At 48.8% G+C, this 21,265-nt stretch overlaps 1 protein-coding gene across 1 annotated transcript in view; it reads left to right on the top strand.

Annotated features, from left to right (window-relative positions):
• Positions 1-21,265, top strand: part of LOC132882575 (phospholipid-transporting ATPase ABCA1-like) — a 340,951-nt gene that overhangs the window by 141,979 nt on the left and 177,707 nt on the right. The window contains exon 15 of the mRNA XM_060915668.1: positions 1-149. This exon is cut by the window's left edge and continues 73 nt beyond it. Coding sequence (XP_060771651.1) covers positions 1-149 — 149 coding nt within the window. The remainder of the gene's footprint in view (positions 150-21,265) is intronic.

Here is a 21,265-nt window from a genome sequence, read left to right as displayed (position 1 = left end):
TCATGCAGTGCTTCTTCATCAGTGTCTTTTTCTCAAGAGCAAATCTGGCTGCTGCCTGCGGTGGACTTATCTACTTCCTGCTCTACCTGCCCCATGTGCTCTGTTACGCCTGGAGAGATGTCTTGACCTTCCCAATCAAGCTTGCTACGGTGAGTCTGTCAGTTAGTCCAACCACTACCACTGTTGTTGCTATGGTAATAACTGAAATGATAATGCAATAGAGCTATGTATCCTGCATTCATATTACAGTGTCTTGCAAAAGTATTCATCCCCCTTGGTGTTTGTCCTGTTTTGTTGCATTACAAGCTGGAATTAAAATTGATTTTTGGAGGGTTAGCACCATTTGATTTCCACAATATGCCTACAAATTTAAAGGTGCAAATTGTTGTTTTATTGTGACACAAACAATAAATAAGATTAAAAAAAAACAAACAAACAGAAATCTGGAGTGTGCATAGGTATCCCCCCCAAGTCAATACTTTGCAGAGCCACCTTTTGCTGCAGTTACAGCTACAAGTCTCTTGGGGTAGGTCTCTATTAGCTTAGCACATCTAGCCACTGGGTTTTTTTTTCCCATTCCTCAAGGCAAAACTGCTCCAACTCTTTCAAGTTAGATGGGTTGCGTTAGTGTAAAGCAATCTTCAAGTTGTCCCACAGATTTTCAATTGGATTGAGGTCTGGGCTTTGATTAGGCCATTCCAAGACATTTAAATGTTTCCCTTTAAATCACTCCAGTGTAGCTTTAGCAGTATGTTTAGGGTTATTGTCCTGCTGGACCGTGAACCTTCGTCCCAGTCTCAAACCTCTGGCCAACTCAAACAGGTTTTCCTCCAGAATTGCCCTGTATTTAGTGCCATCCATCTTTTCTTCAGTCCTGACCAGCTTTCCTGTCCCTGCAGATGAGAAACATCCCCACAGCATGATACTGCCACCACCATGCTTCACTGTAGGAATGATGTTCTCAGGGTGTTGGGTTTGTGTCACACATGGCATTTCCCATGATGGCCAAAAAGTTAAATTTTAGTGTAATTTGACCAGAGAATCTTCTTCCATGTGTTTGGGGAGTCTGCCACATGCTGTTGGGTAATCTCAAACATGTTTTCTTAAGTAATGGCTTTTCTTTGGCCACTCTTCCATAAAACCCCACTCTGTGGAGTGTATGGCTTAAAGTGGTCCTGTGGACAGATACTCCCATCTCCGCTATGGATCTTTGCAGCTCCTTCAGTGTTATCTTTGGTGTCTTTGTTGCATCTCTGATTAATGCCCTCCTTGCCCGGTCTATGAGTTTTGGTGGGCAGCCTTCTCTTGTCAGGTTTGTAGTGGTGACATGTTCTTTCCATTTTGCCATAATGGATTTAATGGTGCTCCCTGGGATATTCAAAGTTTGGGATATATTTTATAATCCAACTGTGGCAGCGGGGGCGTGGTCAAGCGTTGGTCTGTGAATGGAGGGCGGAGTAAGGGAAGGTAAGTGGCAGAATCACTACACCTGATGTCAGTTAACCTGTGTTTGTTTGTCTTCCCCAGTGACCATGCCCTATAAAAGGAGAGAGAGAGAGCAGAGGAAGGGAGCTCTCTCCCCAACCAGATGACTTGTGTGTGTGGGGGGGTGTATGCGTGTGTGGCTGGGAGAGTGAAAATTAGACACTGAAAAGTGCAGAAATAGAGTTTTTGAAACTCAGTTCTGGCTTGCCGTACTTCTGTGCTCCACCCACCCGCTCTCATTCCTACACCAACCCTGATCTATACTTCTCCACAACTTTGTCTCTGACCTGTTTGGAGTGCTCCTTAGTTTTCATGTTGCTTGCTTAGTAGTGTAGCAGAGTCAGGGTCCTTCCAGAACAGGTTGATTTATGCAGACATCATGTGACAGATCATGTGACACTTTGATTGCACACAGGTGGCTCTTAATCAAATGTGACTTATGAAGTGAATTGTTTGGACCAGCTCTTATTTAGAGGTTTCATATGAAAGGGGGTGAATACCTATGCACACTCCAGATTTCTGTTTTTTCATGTTAATTATTGTTTGTGTCACAATAAAACAGCAATTTGCATCTTTAAAGTTGTAAGCATATTATGTAAATCAAATGGTGCTAACCCCCCAAAAATCCATTTTAATCCCAGCTTGTAATGCAACAAAACAGGACAAACACCAAGGGGGATAAATACTTTTGCAAGACACTGTAAAGCAAGTTACTAACGTCACATCTAATTTATCTTTAATGACTGTTATCATAGGGTACGATGTGCGATCAAAAAGTTCTGAGACTGTTTGTGTTGTGTTTCTATTATGACCAAAAAGAGAACATGCAGCAGGGACAGACAATGAGTATATTTTGAGTCAGTATGCCACATGACATTGTGCTGTCAGCATCAGGATCTGTGTTGCATCTGTTTTTTTGACAACGTGCACATGCACATTTGCGATTCTACTCTGGACCTCAAACTTGAGCAGAGAGCAAACATCAAATTCAGTGTCAAACTCAGTAAATCAGCAATGAAGATCCTTGAAATGCTTCATGAGTACAACCCAAGAATCCAAGAAATTGAGCAACATTGTGCATCAGGACCTTCAGCTTGCTGTGACGTCCTGCAATGTCATCATCCTCCACTGATGTTCTGCAACTCTTGAAGCATAAATGCCAAAAATCGCAAATGTGTACGTGCATGTTGTCACAAAAACATGTGTAACACAGTTCCCGATGTTGACAGCATGATGTAACATGGCATAGTGACTCACGAAAGTTCCTGCTTGCTCCTGTTGCATATGCATGACTGTACTGAGCTCCGTTCATTCACAACAGGAACAGTCTTGGAGCTTTTTTTTTTTATCACACCTCATACTAGGTGTACTCTATTACATGTATTTATTATATTTATATTGCTTCAATCAATTAGTAATACTTTTAAAACGAGTAATATCAAAGAGTCTATAATAGATAATTAATTGTTTAGAAGTTAACACGAGACAGAAAATAAACCAATTAGGAAGGCAGACTTAATTAAACTTAGCTAACTAGCTAGATAATTGTTTGAAAGTTAAACTTAACTATAGAAGATAAGCAAATGAAGAAACATAAACGCAACTAAAATTGGCGAGCTTGATTGTTCTACACTGCTGTAGTAGAGTGCAAAGGTTTGCATACCCTTAAATAGAGAAGTCAAAGAAATATACTTAAAAGTCATTACTTTTGTAATAAACTTAACCCTTTCATGCATAAATGATATATAAACATGGAAATAGATCTTTAATCACATGTAATTTTGACTTTTTCTCTAAATATCACTTATAAGGAAATGGACAGTGCATGACTAGGAATACAACGAGTAAAAAAGTATAAAACACGAAACCTTCCAGTATGTGTTTCTGAAAAAAAAAAAACATTAACCATCAGGTCTAAAATATTTAATGCTTCTGACCAAAGTTTCAGAAAATAACATTTTTTTATATCTAGCGTTATTTGTGACATAATGTATGCACTCTAAGACTGCTGGATGACAGACCTGATTTTTGGAATTTAAGGAAAAAACTTACAGTAAATGTAATTCTGAAAAAGTTAAGGTGTTTCTTGACAAGAACATTTTTGTTTTTAATTTGAGATTTGTGTAGAAAGGCGAATACTCTAGAGTGTGACAGAAATCAGGATAATGAGTTTTATTATAGAGACATGAGTGCATTAATGGGAAATATACCACGTGTAATTTTCATATGAACTACATCCGGGACACTGAGTAACATATTTTCCAATATCTTCACTCATGAGGAAATCGATGAATATAAATTTGATAAATTTGGGTAATTTTGTTTGTGACTGTGTCTATATAATAAGAAGAAAATCACCCATTGGCTTGACGATATGAAGTTTATCTTCTCATGTTGAAAAACTCACATTTTTCATACGAAATACATCACAGATCTGAGTGACATATTTAAATAATATTTTAAAAATGTGTAATGTGAATGTATATTTACAGTGGTGCTTGAAAATTTGTGAACCCTTTATAATTTTCAATATTTCTGAATAAATATGACCTAAAACATCATCAGATTTTCACACAAGTCCTAAAAGTAGATAAAGATACTACCACCACCATGTTTCATAGATGGGATAAGGTTCTTATGCTGGAATGCAATGTTTTCCTTTCTCCAAACATAACGCTTCTCATTTAAACCAAAAAGTTCTATTTTGGTGTCATCCATCCACAAAACATTTTTCCAATAGCCTTCTGGCTTGTCCACATGATCTTTAGCAAACTGCAGACGAGCAGCAATGTTCTTTTTGGAGAGCAGTGGCTTTCTCCTTGCAACCCTGCCATGCACACCATTTGTTGTTCAGTGTTCTCCTGATGGTGGACTCATGAACATTAACATTTCCCAATGTGAGAGAGGCCTTCAGTTGCTTAGAATTTACCCTGGGGTCCTTTGTGACCTCGCCGACTATTACACACCTTGCTCTTGGAGTGATCTTTGTTGGTCGACCACTCCTGGGGAGGGTAACAATGGTCTTGAATTTCCTCCATTTGTACACAATCTGTCTGACTGTGGATTGGTGGAGTCCAAACTCTTTAGAGATGGTTTTGTAACCTTTTCCAGGCTGATGAGCATCAACAACGCTTTTTCTGAGGTCCTCAGAAATCTCCTTTGTTCATGCCATGATACACTTCCACAAACATGTGTTGTGAAGATCAGACTTTGATAGATCTCTGTTCTTTAAAGGTGCCCTTCCACCAAAAACGTTTAATACTGGCTCTTTTTGAAATACCATAGTTCACTCCGAGTTGCATATGCATGCTGCATGTGAAAATGTAATTCTACTTCCATTCCCTGTATTAGCTTATGAAAGAAAATAGTCGGAAAAATGAGCGGATCAGAAAAAGCCATACGACGTTACGTCACTTCAAAAATTAGTAATCATGGTTTCGCCCACCTTGGCTTGCGACCGCCCACGGGAAGAATGCGCGAGGAGAGAGACGTAATTCGCCCCTAGGCGTGGTGCGGTGCTCCGCATCAGTTTCGTTTCTAATGGCGGCTCCAGCCTGACTTTGCACACTCGTAACTCGGGCAGGGGAGGTCCCAGCCTCCCCAGACTTGGCAGCCAGCGGCCTCTGCCCTCTCCTGAACGAAAGAGTGCTCCCTGGGCGGGCTAGCTCTGCACCTCGGGACGTAATTCACCTAACCCTAGGTCCCAGCCTCCCCAGACTTGGTGACCCCTGCCCTCTCCCGAATGAACCAGCGTTGCCAGGGCCCATCAGCTCCCAGCCAGGGGACGTTATTCCCCCCACACACCCCAAATCGAGCACCGCTCCATGCCTAGTGCCTTGTTGAGACCCGCTGCCGCAGGGAGTATTCAATTAAATAAATAAATGAATGAATGAATAAACAAATGACTGACTCCCTCCCAGTCACATGCGCACACACACACACAAGCGTTCTGGTTGGGGAGAGAGCTCCCTTCCTCTGCTCTCCCTCTCCTCTTATAGGGCGCGGTCACTGGGGAAGACACACAAACACACGTTAATTCCCGTCAGGTGCAATGATTCTGCCACTTACCTTCCCTGACTCCACCCTCCATTCACAAACTGACACTTGGCCATGCCCCTGCTGCCACATCTACATTGTTATTGGTCAAAACATCGATGTCGAGACCATAATAGCCAATCGAAACAGTTTTTACAAAAGACACCCACATCCGCTTGTTCTGACCCACTGGAGGTAGTGTCACAGTGCTGTTAGCCAATCAGAGGTAACATGCTTACTGATTGCTGTTAGCCAATCAGAGGTAACACGTTTACATGTCATGAATATTAATGAGTAAGAGCTGAAATCCTGTCGTTCTCCCGCCACCCACTCCTCCACCAAACTAGAACAGCCTGAAACAGGAAAACCACAGCATTTTTTCTCCAAAACCAGCTCACAGGGCATTCATTCATACTAGCGACCACCGCACAATTAATGAAAAAATGATGCAAGGGGACTGTGGCAGTTCGTAGGAGGGGGAGGAGCACAGAAAGACGGCAGGCCAGAATAAAGTTCCATAATGCTCTTTTATTTGTTCTTTTCAGACACAAATCTCTCCAGTCACACCACACACACCAGTTGACTGGTTCCAGAGAGAGCTGCCTTCCTCTGCTCTCTCTCTCTTTATATAGGGCGCGGTCACTGGGAAGACACACAAACACAGGTTAATTGACATCAGGTGTAGTGATTTTGCCACTTACCTTCCCTGACTCCGCCCTCCTGTCACAGACTGATGCTTGGCCACGCCCCCGCTGCCACATACCCCCACCGCCCGACTCAGGCCGGGCGGCCGTCCGGCCTGCAGCCGACTCCCCCCCCCTTGACGGGAGAGAAAGTCCGCCACAACCATCTGCGCCCCCGGCCTGTGGATCACCTTGAAATTAAAGGGTTGGAGTGCCAGATACCAACGGGTGATCCACGCATTGGCATCCTTCATGCGGTGGAGCCACTGGAGGGGCGCGTGGTCCGAACAGAGGGTGAAAGGGCATCCCAGCAGGTAGTAGCGGAGGGCGAGGACCGCCCACTTGATCGCGAGGCACTCCTTCTCTATCGTGCTGTAGCGCCCCTCGCGTACCGACAGCTTTCTGCTGATGTACAGCACGGGACGATCCTCCCCCTCCACCTCCTGGGACAACACGGCCCCCAGCCCTCTGTCTGACGCATCCGTCTGTACCATAAAAGGGAGAGAAAAGTCAGGGGAGTGTAATAGTGGCCCCCCGCACAGTGCAGCCTTTACCTCAGAGAAAGCCCGCTGGCATTGCTCCGTCCACTGGACCGGATCTGGTGCCCCCTTTTTAGTGAGATCAGTCAGCGGGCTGGTGACGTCCGAATAGTTAGGTATAAACCTACGATAGTAGCCAGCCAGCCCCAGGAACTGTCTCACCCCCTTTTTGGTCTTGGGCCTCGGGCAGGCCGCAATTGCTGCTGTCTTGTTAATTTGGGGACGCACCTGCCCGTTGCCCAAGTGGAAGCCCAGATACCGTACTTCCACCCGCCCAATCGCACACTTCTTTGGGTTGGCTGTGAGACCCGCTCGCCTCAGCGACTTAAGGACGGCCCTCAGGTGTTGTAAGTGCCGCTGCCAGTCATTACTATAAATAATGATATCGTCGAGGTATGCGGCTGCATAAGTGGCGTGGGGGCGGAGGACCCTGTCCATCAGCCGCTGAAATGTAGCGGGCGCCCCAAACAGCCCAAAAGGAAGTGTGACAAACTGGTGTAAGCCGAACGGTGTGGAAAAGGCCGTTTTTTCTCGGGATAATGGAGTCAAGGGGATCTGCCAATAACCCTTTGTCAAATCCAGTGTCGAGTAAAAGCGAGCCGTGCCTAGCCGATCGAGCAACTCGTCAATACGAGGCATTGGGTACGCGTCGAATTTAGACACCGCGTTGACTTTTCGGTAGTCCACACAGAACCGGACCGACCCATCGGCCTTGGGAACCAAGACCACTGGGCTGCTCCAGTCACTGTGGGACTCCTCGACGATGCCCATCTCGAGCATGGCCTCGAGTTCTTCCCGAACCACTTTTTTCTTGTGTTCGGGCAGCCTGTAAGGGCGGCTACGCACTACCACCCCCGGGGGCGTCTCAATGTGGTGCTCTATGAGGTCGGTGCAGCCGGGCAGAGGCGAGAACACATCCGAAAACTCGGTCTGCAACTGGGCGACCTCCGCGAGTTGGGTCAGGGAGAGGTGGTCTCCACAGGGGACCGGAGAGGTATGCGATGCCAATGTGCCCTTTTGAACCTCCGGCCCCAGCTCCGCCTTCTCCGGAACCACCGACACCAATGCTACGGGGACCTCCTCGTTCCAGAGTTTAAGTAGATTGAGGTGGTAAATCTGTAGTGCCCCACCTCTGTCCGTTCGCCTCACCTCATAGTCGACGTCCCCGACTCGCCGTGTGACCTCAAAGGGTCCTTGCCACCTGGCGATCAATTTGGAGCTCGATGTGGGCAACAGTACGAGTACTTTATCTCCCGGTGCGAACTCCCTAAGGCGCGTACCCCTGTCATACAGGCGGGTTTGCCGTTCTTGGGCCTGCCGCAAATTCTCCTGGGTTAGGTGTGTGAGCGTGTGGAGTTTTGCGCGCAGGTCAATAACGTATTGAATTTCATTTTTACTGGGTGAAGGTCCCTCCTCCCAATTTTCTCGCAGCACGTCTAAAATGCCGCGCGGCTTACGCCCGTATAACAATTCAAACGGGGAGAACCCCGTGGAGGCTTGGGGGACCTCTCGCATTGCAAATAACAAGGGTTCGAGCCATTTATCCCAGTTACGTGCGTCCTCACTTACGAATTTTTTAATTATATTCTTGAGGGTGCGATTGAACCGTTCAACTAAACCGTCCGTTTGTGGGTGATACACGCTGGTGCGGATCGGCTTAATACCTAATAGCCTATACAGTTCGCTCAGTGTTCGTGACATAAACGAGGTGCCTTGGTCAGTCAGAATCTCTTTCGGGATTCCAACTCGGGAGACGATGCGGAAGAGTGCCTCCGCAATACTGCGTGCTGAGATACTGCGAAGAGGCACCGCTTCCGGGTATCGCGTTGCATAGTCCACCAGAACTAATATAAAGCGGTACCCTCGTGTTGACCGATCTAATGGCCCGACGAGATCCATCCCAACCCTTTCGAACGGGGTCTCGATTAATGGTAGGGGGCGCAAAGGCGCTTTTGGAATGGCCCCTGGATTTACTAACTGGCATTCGCGGCACGCCGTACACCACCTACGGACATCACCGCGAATCCCCGGCCAATAGAATCGGGCCATTATTCGGGCTAGTGTCTTATCCTGCCCTAAGTGTCCAGCCATGGGATTAAAGTGAGCCGCCTGGAATACCAATTCCCGGCGGCTTTTTGGAATCAAAAGCTGGGTGATTTGCTGTTTCGTCTGAGTGTCCTGCGTCACTCGGTATAATCTATCTCTCATAATAGAAAAATAGGGGAAGGACGGGGTGGCATTCGGCGGGAGCGTTTGACCATCGATTACTCTCACTTGGTCAAACGCATGCCGCAGAGTCTTGTCTCGCAACTGCTCTAACGGGAAATCTGCAAGGGATTCCCCGAGAGAGGGAGGAGGAGCCTGCGGCTCCTCACTCTGACGCGAAGATGACATGGACGGCTCTGCAACAGCTGCCCCCGCCAAAGCGACACCGGGACCTCCCCCTGCTGACCTATGGCAGGACCCACACTTCACTAGATGACTCATCAACTCCCCGAATCCCGGCCAATCAGTCCCCAAAATTATCGAGTGGGTGAGGCGAGGATTAACCGCCGCCTTTACTATAAATTTTTCCCCTCGGAACAAAATGTGGACCGACACCAACGGGTAGCTGTGAACATCCCCGTGCACACACAACATCTTCACCCCCTGTGCTCCCCCCAATGCCTCGTCTTGCACCAGGCTTTGGTGGATTGAGGTCTGATTACAACCGGAATCCACCAATGCCTGATATGTATCCCCTTGGATACTCACCGGTATGCGATACGCTCCGGCCCAATCGAAGGCAGCTCCTGGCGCGTCGGGGATCCGAACCACCGCGCCCACTTCCATTGCCGAACACTGCTGTTGGAGGTGGCCCGGCTCCCCGCAGCGCCAGAAAACCGGCCCGGGCTTCCTCTCTGCACTGGTGCCCCAGGGCTCACTCACCTGAGGGGGGGAAGAGACAGACACAGAAGGGAAAAACGGGAGGACACTGCGGGTGCGACGGGCCGGCTGGCGTGGGGCCAGCCCCCGCCTCCGCGGTGGGGGAACGGGGTGAGGACGAGACACAGGAGGAGAGAGGGGAGAGAGAGAGAGGAGAGGAGAGAAGAGGATGTTCGCTGTCCTGCCGTCGGAACAGCCGCCAAATGGTCCTCCGCCAACTCGATGGCCTGATCCAGCGACGCCGGGCGGTGGCACTGGACCCACTCTGCGGTTCCCTCTGGCAGGCGGCCGATGAACTGCTCCAGCACCACCTGATCGAGAATTCCCTCGGCGTCGCAGTTGTTGGCCCTCAACCACCACCAGCAGGCGTCCCGGAGCTGCTGGCCAAAAGCGAACGGCCGGCCGACTTCCTCCAGCCGCAGAGCGCGGAAGCGCCGTCATTGTTGTTCGGGGGTGCGCCCCACCCGCTGGAGGACGGCCTGGCGAAGGTCCGCGTAGGCCAGCCGGCGGTCAGCGGGGAGCTGTAGCGCGGCCAGCTGCGCCTCTCCTGTTAGCAGGGGGAGAAGGCGCACCGCACGCTGCTCCATCGGCCACCCCGAGGTCTCCGCGACTTGCTCGAAGAGCGTGATGAATGCCTCGGGGTCGTCCTGCGGGCCCATCTTGGTTAGGATGGGGGGGGGACGGGCCCGCAGTGGGAGCGCTGGTGGACCCCGCCGACGCGAGGAGGTGCCGGAACGCCTGACGATCTTCCTGCTGCGCCAGCACCAGGGCCTCGAACTGGCGCTCTTGCTCCTTCCGGAGGGTGATTAGCGCCTGGTGCTGGCTCTGCTGGGCCGTGGCGAGGGCGTGGACCAGGTCCGCGAAGGTGGAGGGCTCCATGGGGCTGTTCTTTTCCTGTGCTCCGTCCCGGGTTTCGGCACCACTGTGGCCGTTCGTAGGAGGGGGAGGAGCACAGAAAGACGGCAGGCCAGAATAAAGTTCCATAATGCTCTTTTATTTGTTCTTTTCAGACACAAATCTCTCCAGTCACACCACACACACCAGTTGACTGGTTCCAGAGAGAGCTGCCTTCCTCTGCTCTCTCTCTCTTTATATAGGGCGCGGTCACTGGGAAGACACACAAACACAGGTTAATTGACATCAGGTGTAGTGATTTTGCCACTTACCTTCCCTGACTCCGCCCTCCTGTCACAGACTGATGCTTGGCCACGCCCCCGCTGCCACAGGGACCTTTAAATAAAACAGGGTGCCCACTCACACCTGATTGTCATCCCATTGATTGAAACAGCTGACTCTAATTTCACCTTCAAATTAACTGCTAATCCTAGAGGTTCACATACTTTTGCCACTCACAGATATGTAATATTGGATCATTTTCCTCAATAAATAAATGACCAAGTATAATATTTTTGTCTCATTTGTTTAACTGGGTTCTCTTTATCTACTTTTAGGACTTGTATGAAAATCTCATGATGTTTTAGCTCATATTTATGCAGAAATATAGAAAATTCTAAAGGTTTCACAAACTTTCAAGCGCCACTGTAAATAATATTGGCTGGCTTTTTTTCTCGTGGTCTATCAGATATATTCCATTCAGCTAGCATGATACTGAATGAGTCAAAGATGAGTTCAATATCATGCTAGGTAAATGATGATATATATATATATATGATATACCATGAAAAAAGTCAGCCAATATTATTATTATTATTATTATTATTATTATTATTATACATACACATTCTATGGAACAATCATAGATTTTACAAAAACTTAAGAACAGGGGGTAACTTACCAATATTGAATGCTGATTCTGATTGAATGTAATTCAATGTTCTGTCAATCCAAGGTACATGTACAAAGTGAAAGTTCTCACAATAAAAATGGTACAAGTCCAAAAAGCCTGAACAACAACCCAACTTATATACAAGCTATATCCAGGTTCACAGTTACTTTTGGTTGTACTTAATTGTTACATTGCAGTTGTTCAAAACAAAAGGGTTTTGCTGAGTGAAGTCCATGAGTGAAGTCCTCTTGTAAAAGTCTCTGTCAATTTTCCTCACCTCCAAGTAGAACTTTATATTTCTGCTATTGCTCTCTTTTCCAGTTTTTCAATGTCCGTTAGTATGTTTTTCTCTTGTAAATATGTGTGAAGAATATCCAGTGAAGTTTTGGTCGCCTTTCAGGTGTTCAGCACATCCTTCTCTTTCAAAATTCTCTTTAAATCTTCCGCTTTTAATGAAGCAAACCTTGCGGCTATGTTTGTGTACAAACTGTCACAGTCAGTCACTAGTGCAGAAGTTTGGCTTGCGGTGACGTTGACATACATGACGTCGGGTCCGTGTAGTCTTTGATCAGCTTATTAAAAAACATTCAAAACAATTCAAATCGGTGGAAAAAATAAAGTATGATCACCAGGATCGATAGAGCTGCCCGACATGCACAACATATGGAAGCCGTTGTCTTAATTTTGAAGTGTAACCCGAAATGTCTCATCTCATTATCTCTAGCCGCTTTATCCTGTTCTACAGGGTCGCAGGCAAGCTGGAGCCTATCCCAGCTGACTACGGGCGAAAGGCGGGGTACACCCTGGACAAGTCGCCAGGTCATCACAGGGCTGACACATAGACACAGACAACCATTCACACTCACATTCACACCTACGGTCAATTTAGAGTCACCAGTTAACCTAACCTGCATGTCTTTGGACTGTGGGGGAAACTGGAGCACCCGGAGGAAACCCACGCGGACACGGGGAGAACATGCAAACTCCGCACAGAAAGGCCCTCGCCGGCCACGGGGCTCGAACCCGGACCTTCTTGCTGTGAGGCGACAGCACTAACCACTACACCACCGTGCCGCCGTAACCCGAAATGTAATTTTTTGAAAAGATAGTCCCATTCATTTTGCCATAGAGGTTGGAATGCATCCAGTAGGGGGCGATGAGATTACTTTCCCTCCCTATTGCACGCTTATTCTCCATTGGGGAGAGTGGCGTAATACATGGAGTATAAGCGACATGATAACAATATTGCATGCCATCAGTAAACCCACTTAGAAGGGAATAGAATACATGTTTTTATTCCATGGAAAAAGTAGCCTATATGTATAATGATTCCTGATATTTCACTCCGATTACCGGTATGTCACTCTCAGAGTTTTCCCGCTGACTAGACGCGTGTTGTCAAATGGCAAACCGGTTCGCAATTAAAATTATTTTGATTAACTTGCATGTTTTTTTGTGAATGTGTCCATATAATATAAATAACATTACATGGTGGCATGAAGATTTGAAGTTTATCTTTTCATGTTGAAAAATATATCCCTTGTTTACTTCACTCACTCATGAATATATTCACCAATCGAAGATAAACTTCATATCTTTGCGCAACCGTGTAACATCCTCTAAATATTGAATTACATTAATACTCTTAAGTGAATTGGAGCTGATTTATATTTCAGTAAAAACAGCTTTAAATGAAGGTGAGTACAGTCAAGTGTAGACACTATGCATGAAAGGGTTAAAAGACATTTAAGGACCATAATTTAATTCCCAAAGTTACATCAGTATTGATGCAGTGAATGTTACATGTATTCAGAATTGGTTTGTGCACAGACTTAAGTCAAGTCTCTGGGTTTTCCATTCAAATTATGCAAGTAACCAGTTTGTAGTCAGGTTTTTTTTTTTTTTTGCTGTTGTTTGTTTGTTCATTACCACAAACACTTGCCTTGAATGGCAAAAAATGAGGGGATAGAAAATACAGATTAATGACACAGATGACACAGACAAGCCTGCCAGCTCTCATACACATCCTTTTTCCAAATCAGCTCCAAAAATCAACTATTTTCTGTTGATTTTGCCTTAGGTTTGTCAAGTGATAATGTTTATTTGTTGTAGGATTTATTTTTCAAATTTTATGAGTTGTGTATGCCTTTTTTTCTATTTTTCACCCAGGAAGTGAAAGCTGCACTCAGATTTGTGCTGTATATAGAATAGACTTTTATTGTCATTGCACAGTGGGGTACAATGAAATTGTGGGAGCTGTACCCAAAACAGTGTACAGAAACAAATAATAGAATTGTGGCAGTTCGGAGCAGGTGGGTGGAGCACAGAGGACGGCAGGACAGAGATCAAGTTCCAATTTAGTATTTATTGTCACACTTTTCAGCATAACATTCGCTCAGACAGACGCACACACACACACACGACGGGTGTCTGTTCAGGGAAGAGCTCCTCTGCTCTCTGCTCTCCCTCCCTATATAGGGCGCGGTCACTGGGAAGACACACAAACACAGGTTAATTGCTCTCAGGTGTAGTGATTCTGCCACTCACCTTCCCTGACTCCGCCCTCCTGTCATAGACCGGTGCTTGACCACGCCCCCGCTGCCACATACCCCCACCGCCCGACTCAGGCCGGGTGGCCGTCCGGCCTGCAGCCGACTCCCCCCCCCTTGGCGGGAGAGGAAGTCCGACACGACCATCTGCGCCCCCGGCCTGTGGACCACCTTGAAATTAAAGGGTTGGAGTGCCAGATACCAACGGGTGATCCGCATGTTGGCATCCTTCATGCGGTGGAGCCACTGGAGGGGCACGTGGTCCGAACAGAGGGTGAAAGGGCGCCCCAGCAGGTAGTACCGGAGGGCGAGGACCACCCACTTGATGGCCAGACACTCTTTCTCTATTGTGCTGTAGCGTCCCTCATGCACCGACAGCTTCCTGCTGATATACAGGACAGGGCGGTCCTCCCCCTCCACCTCCTGGGACAAAACCACCCTCAGCCCCCTGTCCGACGCATCGGTCTGCAACATAAAGGGGAGAGAAAAGTCAGGGGAGTGTAGAAGTGGCCCCCCACACAGTGCAGCCTTTACCTCTGAAAAAGCCCACTGGCATTGCTCCATCCACTGGACCGGATCTGGTGCCGCCTTTTTAGTGAGATCAGTCAGCGGGCTGGTGACGTCCGAATAATTAGGTATAAACCTACGATAATAGCCAGCCAGCCCCAGGAACTGTCTCACCCCCTTTTTGGTCTTGGGCCTCAGGCAGGCTGCAATCGCTGCGGTCTTGTTAATTTGGGGACGCACCTGCCCGTTGCCCAAGTGGAAGCCCAGATACCGTACTTCCACCCGCCCAATCGCACACTTCTTTGGGTTGGCTGTGAGACCCGCTCGCCTCAGTGACCTAAGGATGGCCCTTAGGTGTTCCAAGTGCCTCGGCCAGTCATTACTATATATGATGATGTCATCAAGATAGGAGGCCGCGTAGGTGGCGTGGGGGCGGAGGACCCGGTCCATCAGCCGCTGAAACGTAGCGGGCACCCCAAACAGCCCAAACGGAAGTGTGACGAATTGGTGTAACCCAAACGGTGTGGAAAAGGCCGTTTTTTCTCGGTATAGTGGAGTCAAGGGGATCTGCCAATATCCCTTCGTCAAATCCAGTGTCGAATAAAAGCGAGCCGTGCCTAGTCGATTGAGCAGCTCGTCAATACAAGGCATTGGGTACGTGTCAAATTTAAACACCGCGTTGACTTTCCTATAGTCCACACAGAACCGGACCGACCCGTCGGCCTTGGGTACCAAGACCACCGGGCTGCTCCAGTCACTGTGGGACTCCTCGACGATGCCCATTTCGAGCATGGTCTGAAGTTCTTCCCGAACCACCTTTTTTTTGTGTTCGGGTAGCCTGTAAGGGCGGCTACGCACTACCACCCCCGGGGGCGTCTCGATGTGGTGCTCTATGAGGTTAGTGCGACCAGGCAGGGGCGAGAACACATCCGAAAACTCGGTCTGCAACTGGGCGACCTCCGTGAGTTGGGTCGGGGAGAGGTGGTCTCCACAGGGGACCGGAGAGGTACGTGATGCCAATGTCCCTTTTTGAACCTCTGGCCCCAGCTCCGCCTTCTCCGGAACTACCGACACCAACGCCACGGGGACCTCCTCGTTCCAGAGTTTAAGCAGATTGAGGTGGTAAATCTGTAGCGCCCCACCCCTGTCCATTCGCCTCACCTCATAGTCGACGTCCCCGACTCGCCGTGTGACCTCAAAGGGTCCTTGCCACTTGGCGATCAATTTGGAGCTCGACGTGGGCAGCAGTACGAGTACTTTATCCCCCGGAGTGAACTCTCTAAGGCGCGTACCCTTGTTGTACAGGCGGGCTTGCTGTTCCTGGGCCTGCCGCAAATTCTCCTGAGTTAGGTGGGTGAGTGTGTGGAGTTTTGCGCGCAGGTCCATAACGTACTGAATTTCGTTTTTGCTTTGTGAAGGTCCCTCCTCCCAATTTTCCCGCAGCACATCTAGAATGCCGCACGGCTTACGCCCATATAATAATTCGAACGGGGAGAACCGCGTAGAGGCTTGGGGGACCTCTCGCACTGAGAACAGCAAGGGTTCGAGCCACTTGTCCCTATTACGTGCATCCTCACGAATTTTTTAATAATATTTTTGAGGGTGCGGTTGAACCGTTTTACTAAACCATCTGTTTGTGGGTGATACACGCTGGTGCGGATCGGCTTAATCCCCAATAACCCATACAGTTCGCACAGTGTCCGTGACATAAACGTAGTGCCTTGATCAGTCAGAATCTCTTTCGGGATTCCAACTCGGGAGATGACGCGGAAGAGCGCCTCTGCAATACTGCGTGCTGAGATACCGCGCAGAGTTACTGCTTCCGGGTATCGCGTTGCATAGTCCACCAGAACTAATAAAAAGCGGTACCCTCGTGCTGACCGATCTAATGGCCCGACGAGATCCATCCCAATTCTCTCAAACGGGGTCTCAATTAATGGAAGAGGGCGCAAAGGCGCTTTTGGAATGGCCACTGGATTTACTAACTGGCATTCGCGGCATGCTGTACACCACCTACGAACATCGCCGTGAATCCCCGGCCAATAGAATCGGGCCATTATTCAGGCTAGTGTTTTATCCTGCCCTAAGTGTCCAGCCATGGGATTAAAGTGAGCCACCTGGAATACCAATTCCCAGCGGCTCTTCGGAATTAAAAGCTGCGTGACACGCTCTTTAGTTTGGGTGTCCTGCGTCACTCGGTATAACCTATCCTTCATAATTGCAAAGTAGGGGAAGGACGGGGTGGCGTTCGGCTGGAGCGTTTGACCATCGATTACTCTCACTTGGTCAAACGCATGTCGCAGAGTCTCGTCTCGCGATTGTTCTAATGGGAAATCCGCGAGGGATTCACCAATAGAGAGAGGAGGAGCCAGCGGCTCCTCACTCTGACGTGGAGATGACGTAGACGGCTCTGCGACAGCTGCTCCCGCCAAAGCGGCACCGGGACCTCCCCCTGTTAAATGGCAGGACCCACTCTTTATTAGGCGTGTCATTAAACCCCGAAATCCCGGCCAATCAGTCCCCAAAATTAGAGAGTGGGTAAGGCGGGGATTAACCGCCGCCTTCACTATAAATTTTTCCCCTCTGAAAATAATGTGGACCGACACCAAAGGGTAGCTGTGAACATCCCCGTGCACACACAACACCTTCACCCCTTGTGCTCCCCCCAGTGCCTCGTTTTGAACCAGGCTTTGGCGAATTGAGGTCTGCTTACAACCAGAATCCACCAACGCCTGATATGTAGCCCCTTGGATACTCACCGGTATGCGATACACTCTGGCCCAATCGAGGGCGGCCTCTGGCGCATCGGGGATCCGAACCACCGCTCCCACTTCCATTGCCGTGCACTGCTGTTGAAGGTGGCCCGGCTCCCTGCAGCGCCAGCAAACCGGCCCAGGCTTTCCCTCTGCACCAGTGATCTGGGGCTCACTCACCTGAGGTGGGGGAGAGACAGACACAGAAGGGAGAAACGGGAGGGCACCGCGGGTGCAGCGGGCCGGCTGGGGTGGTGCCGGCCCCCGCCTCCGCGGAGGGGGAATGGGGCGAGGACGGGACACAGGAGGAGGGGGAGAGAGAGAGAAGAGGAGAGGAGAGAAGAGAAGATGCCATCTGCTGTCCTGCCGCCGGGACAGCCGCGAAATGGTCCTCCGCCAGCTCGACTGCTTGATCCAGCGACGCCGGGCGGTGGCACCGGACCCACTCCGCAGTTCCGGCTGGCAAGCGAGCGACGAACTGTTCCAGCGCCACCTGGTCGAGGATTCCTTCGGCGTCACGGTTGTTGGCCCTCAGCCACCGCCAGCAGGCGTCCCGGAGCTGCTGGCCAAACGCGAACGGCCGGCCGACTTCCTCCAAGCGCAGCATGCGGAAGCACTGGTGCTGCTGTTCCGGAGTGCGCCCCACGCGCTGGAGGACGGCCCGGCGGAGGTCCGCGTAGGCCAGCCGGCGGTCGGCGTGGAGCTGTAGCGCGGCCAGCTGTGCTTCTCCCGTGAGCAGGGGGAGGAGGCGCGCCGCGCGCTGCTCCATCGGCCACCCCGAGGCTTCGGCGACTTGCTCAAAGAGCGTGATGAACGCCTCGGGGTCGTCCTGCGGGCCCATCTTGGTGACGGTGAGGGGAGACGGGCCCGCGGTAGGAGCGCTGGTGGGCCCCGCCGATGTGAGGAGGTGCCGGAAAGCCTGTCGATCTTCCTGTTGGGCCAACACCAGGGCCTCGAACCGCTCTTCTTGCTCCTTTCGGAGGGTGAGTAGCGCCTGGTGCTGGCTTTGCTGGGCCGTGGCGAGGGCGTGGATTAGTTCAGCGAACGGGGAGGACTCCATGGGGCTGTGAGGCTGCTGTGCTCCAGGTCCCGGGTTTCGGCACCACTGTGGCAGTTCGGAGCAGGTGGGTGGAGCACAGAGGACGGCAGGACAGAGATCAAGTTCCAATTTAGTATTTATTGTCACACTTTTCAGCATAACATTCGCTCAGACAGACACACACACACACAACGGGTGTCTGTTCAGGGAAGAGCTTCTGTGCGTGGTCACTGGGAAGACACACAAACACAGGTTAATTGCTCTCAGGTGTAGTGATTCTGCCACTCACCTTCCCTGACTCCGCCCTCCTGTCGCAGACCGGTGCTTGACCACGCCCCCGCTGCCACAAGAATAAAACCAATAATAAAATAAATAAAAAACACAACATATGCTGTATATTTATATGGCATTTGACTGACTGGAATGCTTGTTAGGTTTAGCTAGGATAGTTTTTGCTGTAATTGAAGCATTTTCATTTAACCATTAAAAAAAATCTATACAATTCTTTCAATCATTCATTTTCAGGAACACTTTATCCTAGTCAGGGTCATGAGGATCATGGATCCGGAATATATCCAAGGAACCTGAAGCAGGAAAACACCTGAATAGGATAAAAATTCCCAAAATAAAACCATAAAACTGAATTATATGAGTACAGTTTAAAACTTAATCCTAAATAATAGAATTAAACTGTTTATATTTGTTTTGTTTTGTTTTTTTTTTATGTCACAGAACAGTTTGGGTTCGCTGGAACATTTATTACCAAATGACTTGAAACTTGAAAGACGTGACATTTAGAGGAGAGACATAAACTGATGATGTATGACATAAGTAGAATACAAAAGGACGGTCAAAATATAAGTTTTTGTTGCACATATTATTGATGTTCAGAATGATAATGAAAAAGCAGAGTGCTTTGTGATGAGAATGTGGGTGGTACACATCAGTATGAGACGTAGTGTGTTTTCCACGCATGGTCAGCCTCGCGGCTACTGCGCCAAATCAAGAGTAATAGGCGGGTGCTTTGGCCTTTGAGGTGGAGAGCAGTAATAAATGGTGCGTAGTGGCTTCACTCTCAATTCGCATCATCCAAGTGACCTTTAGCTCACGTCCTGCTTATTCATTCTGTGGAGTGTCCTTTAGATAGAGGGAGGAGGAAACGATGGAGATAGCGTTTTAATCTTCATCACTGCATGCCTGCAGACAGAGAAAACACGGTGTGTGTGCAAGCAGGCGTGTGTGTGTTACTGTGGGCTTGGTGCAGACGGAAGATTCTCATTGTGTCGGATTAAGACTGACACATCACCCTCGTTATGGCTGCACAGATTTATCGCTGTGTTGTCTAATGATGCCGTGTGTATTTCAGCCCATAGCTGCAGGGTGTCTTTGTGTGTGTGTGTGTGTGTGTGTGTGTGTGTGTGTGTGTGTGTGTGTGTGTGTGTTAATTGTATGGTATATGCCTTTGTTTTCATTGGTCAGAAATGGTGCATCCCACTTGCTCTGTCTCTGTGTGCATGTGTGTGTGTGTGTGTAATTGGGAAGGACAGTTACGTGACTCTGCCTCCAGCACTCTGTGTTAATGACAGCTCCTTTCTTTTGACAGGAAGCGTCAGAGAGTGAGTCATTGTGCCTCTGAATAAGAGAAAAATACACTGTCCACATCACTCTAGGCATGTGTCATAACTGTGTGTGTGTGTGTGTGTGTGTGTGTGTGTGTGTGTGTGTGTGTGTGCATGCGTGTGAGTGAGTGAGAGAGAGAGAGAGAGAGAGAGAGCAAGGAACAATGAGTGACACAAACAATTATAAATAAGTGACAGAATATACATGACAAATTTAACAATCAGCCTCATTTATCAAATTTGATATGACTAAATTTATTCGTAAATCCTTCACAAGAAAATTTACACAAGAAAACTCAGTCCGCTTGGAAAAATCCTATGTGGAGCATGTTTATACTTACACAAACATCAACCTTAATTGTGACAATTGAGTGGCAATTGTGTGTGTGTGTGTGTGTGTGTGTGTGTGTGTGTGTGTGTGTGTGTGTGTATAAAAAAAATCTCCTTCTCGCCCCTGGCGGGGGGGTGGTATCCATGTCATCCTCAAGCTCGGGTCCTCTACCAGAGGCCTGGGAGTTTGAGGGTTCTGCGCAGTATCTTCTATGTTCCTAGGACTGCGCTCTTCTGGACTGAGGCTTCAGATGTTGTTCCTGGGATTTGCTGGAGCCACTCTCCCAGTTTGGGGGTTACTGCCCCAAGTGCCCCCACTACCACGGGGACCACGCAACCCTTGACCTTCCACATCCGTTCCAGCTGCTCTTTCAACCCTTGATACTTCTCAAGTTTCTCATGTTCCTTCTTCTTGATGTTGGCGTCAGCTGGGATCGCCACATCTATCACCACCACCCTCTTCTGCTCTTTGTCCACCACCACTATGTCCGGTTGGTTAGCCAGGATCTGTTTGTCAGTCTGGAAGCTGAAGTCCCACAGAACCTTGGCCCTGTTGTTCTCAGCCACCTTCTGTGGTATGGCCCATTGGGACTTGGGTACTTCTATTCCATACTGGTTGCAGATGTTCCTGTGTACTATCCCAGCCACTTGGTTGTGCCTCCCCATGTACGCTGATCCAGCTAGCATCTTACACCCTGCTACTATGCGCTGGACTGTTTCAGGGTCTTCTTTGCACAGTCTGCATCTTGGGTCTGATCTACTCTGGTAGATCCTGGCCTCTATGGCTCTTGTGCTTATGGCCTGTTCTTGTGCTGCCATGATTAGTGCCTCTGTGCTGTCTGTCAGTCCTGAATTATCCAGCCACTGGTAGGATTTCTTGATATCAGCCACTTCCTCTATCTGACGGTGGTACATGCCATGTAGGGGTTTGTCTCTCCAGGTTGTCTGTTCCTCCTCCTCCTCTGCACTCTCATCAGGGTTCTGCTGCCTGAGACATTCACTTAGCAGTTCATCC

This window comes from Neoarius graeffei, chromosome 3, assembly GCF_027579695.1.
Source record: "Neoarius graeffei isolate fNeoGra1 chromosome 3, fNeoGra1.pri, whole genome shotgun sequence".
Classification (NCBI taxonomy): Eukaryota; Metazoa; Chordata; class Actinopteri; order Siluriformes; family Ariidae; genus Neoarius; species Neoarius graeffei.
The sequence above is the reverse complement of the archived record's forward strand: the minus strand, read 5'-3'. Positions and strand labels throughout refer to the sequence as shown.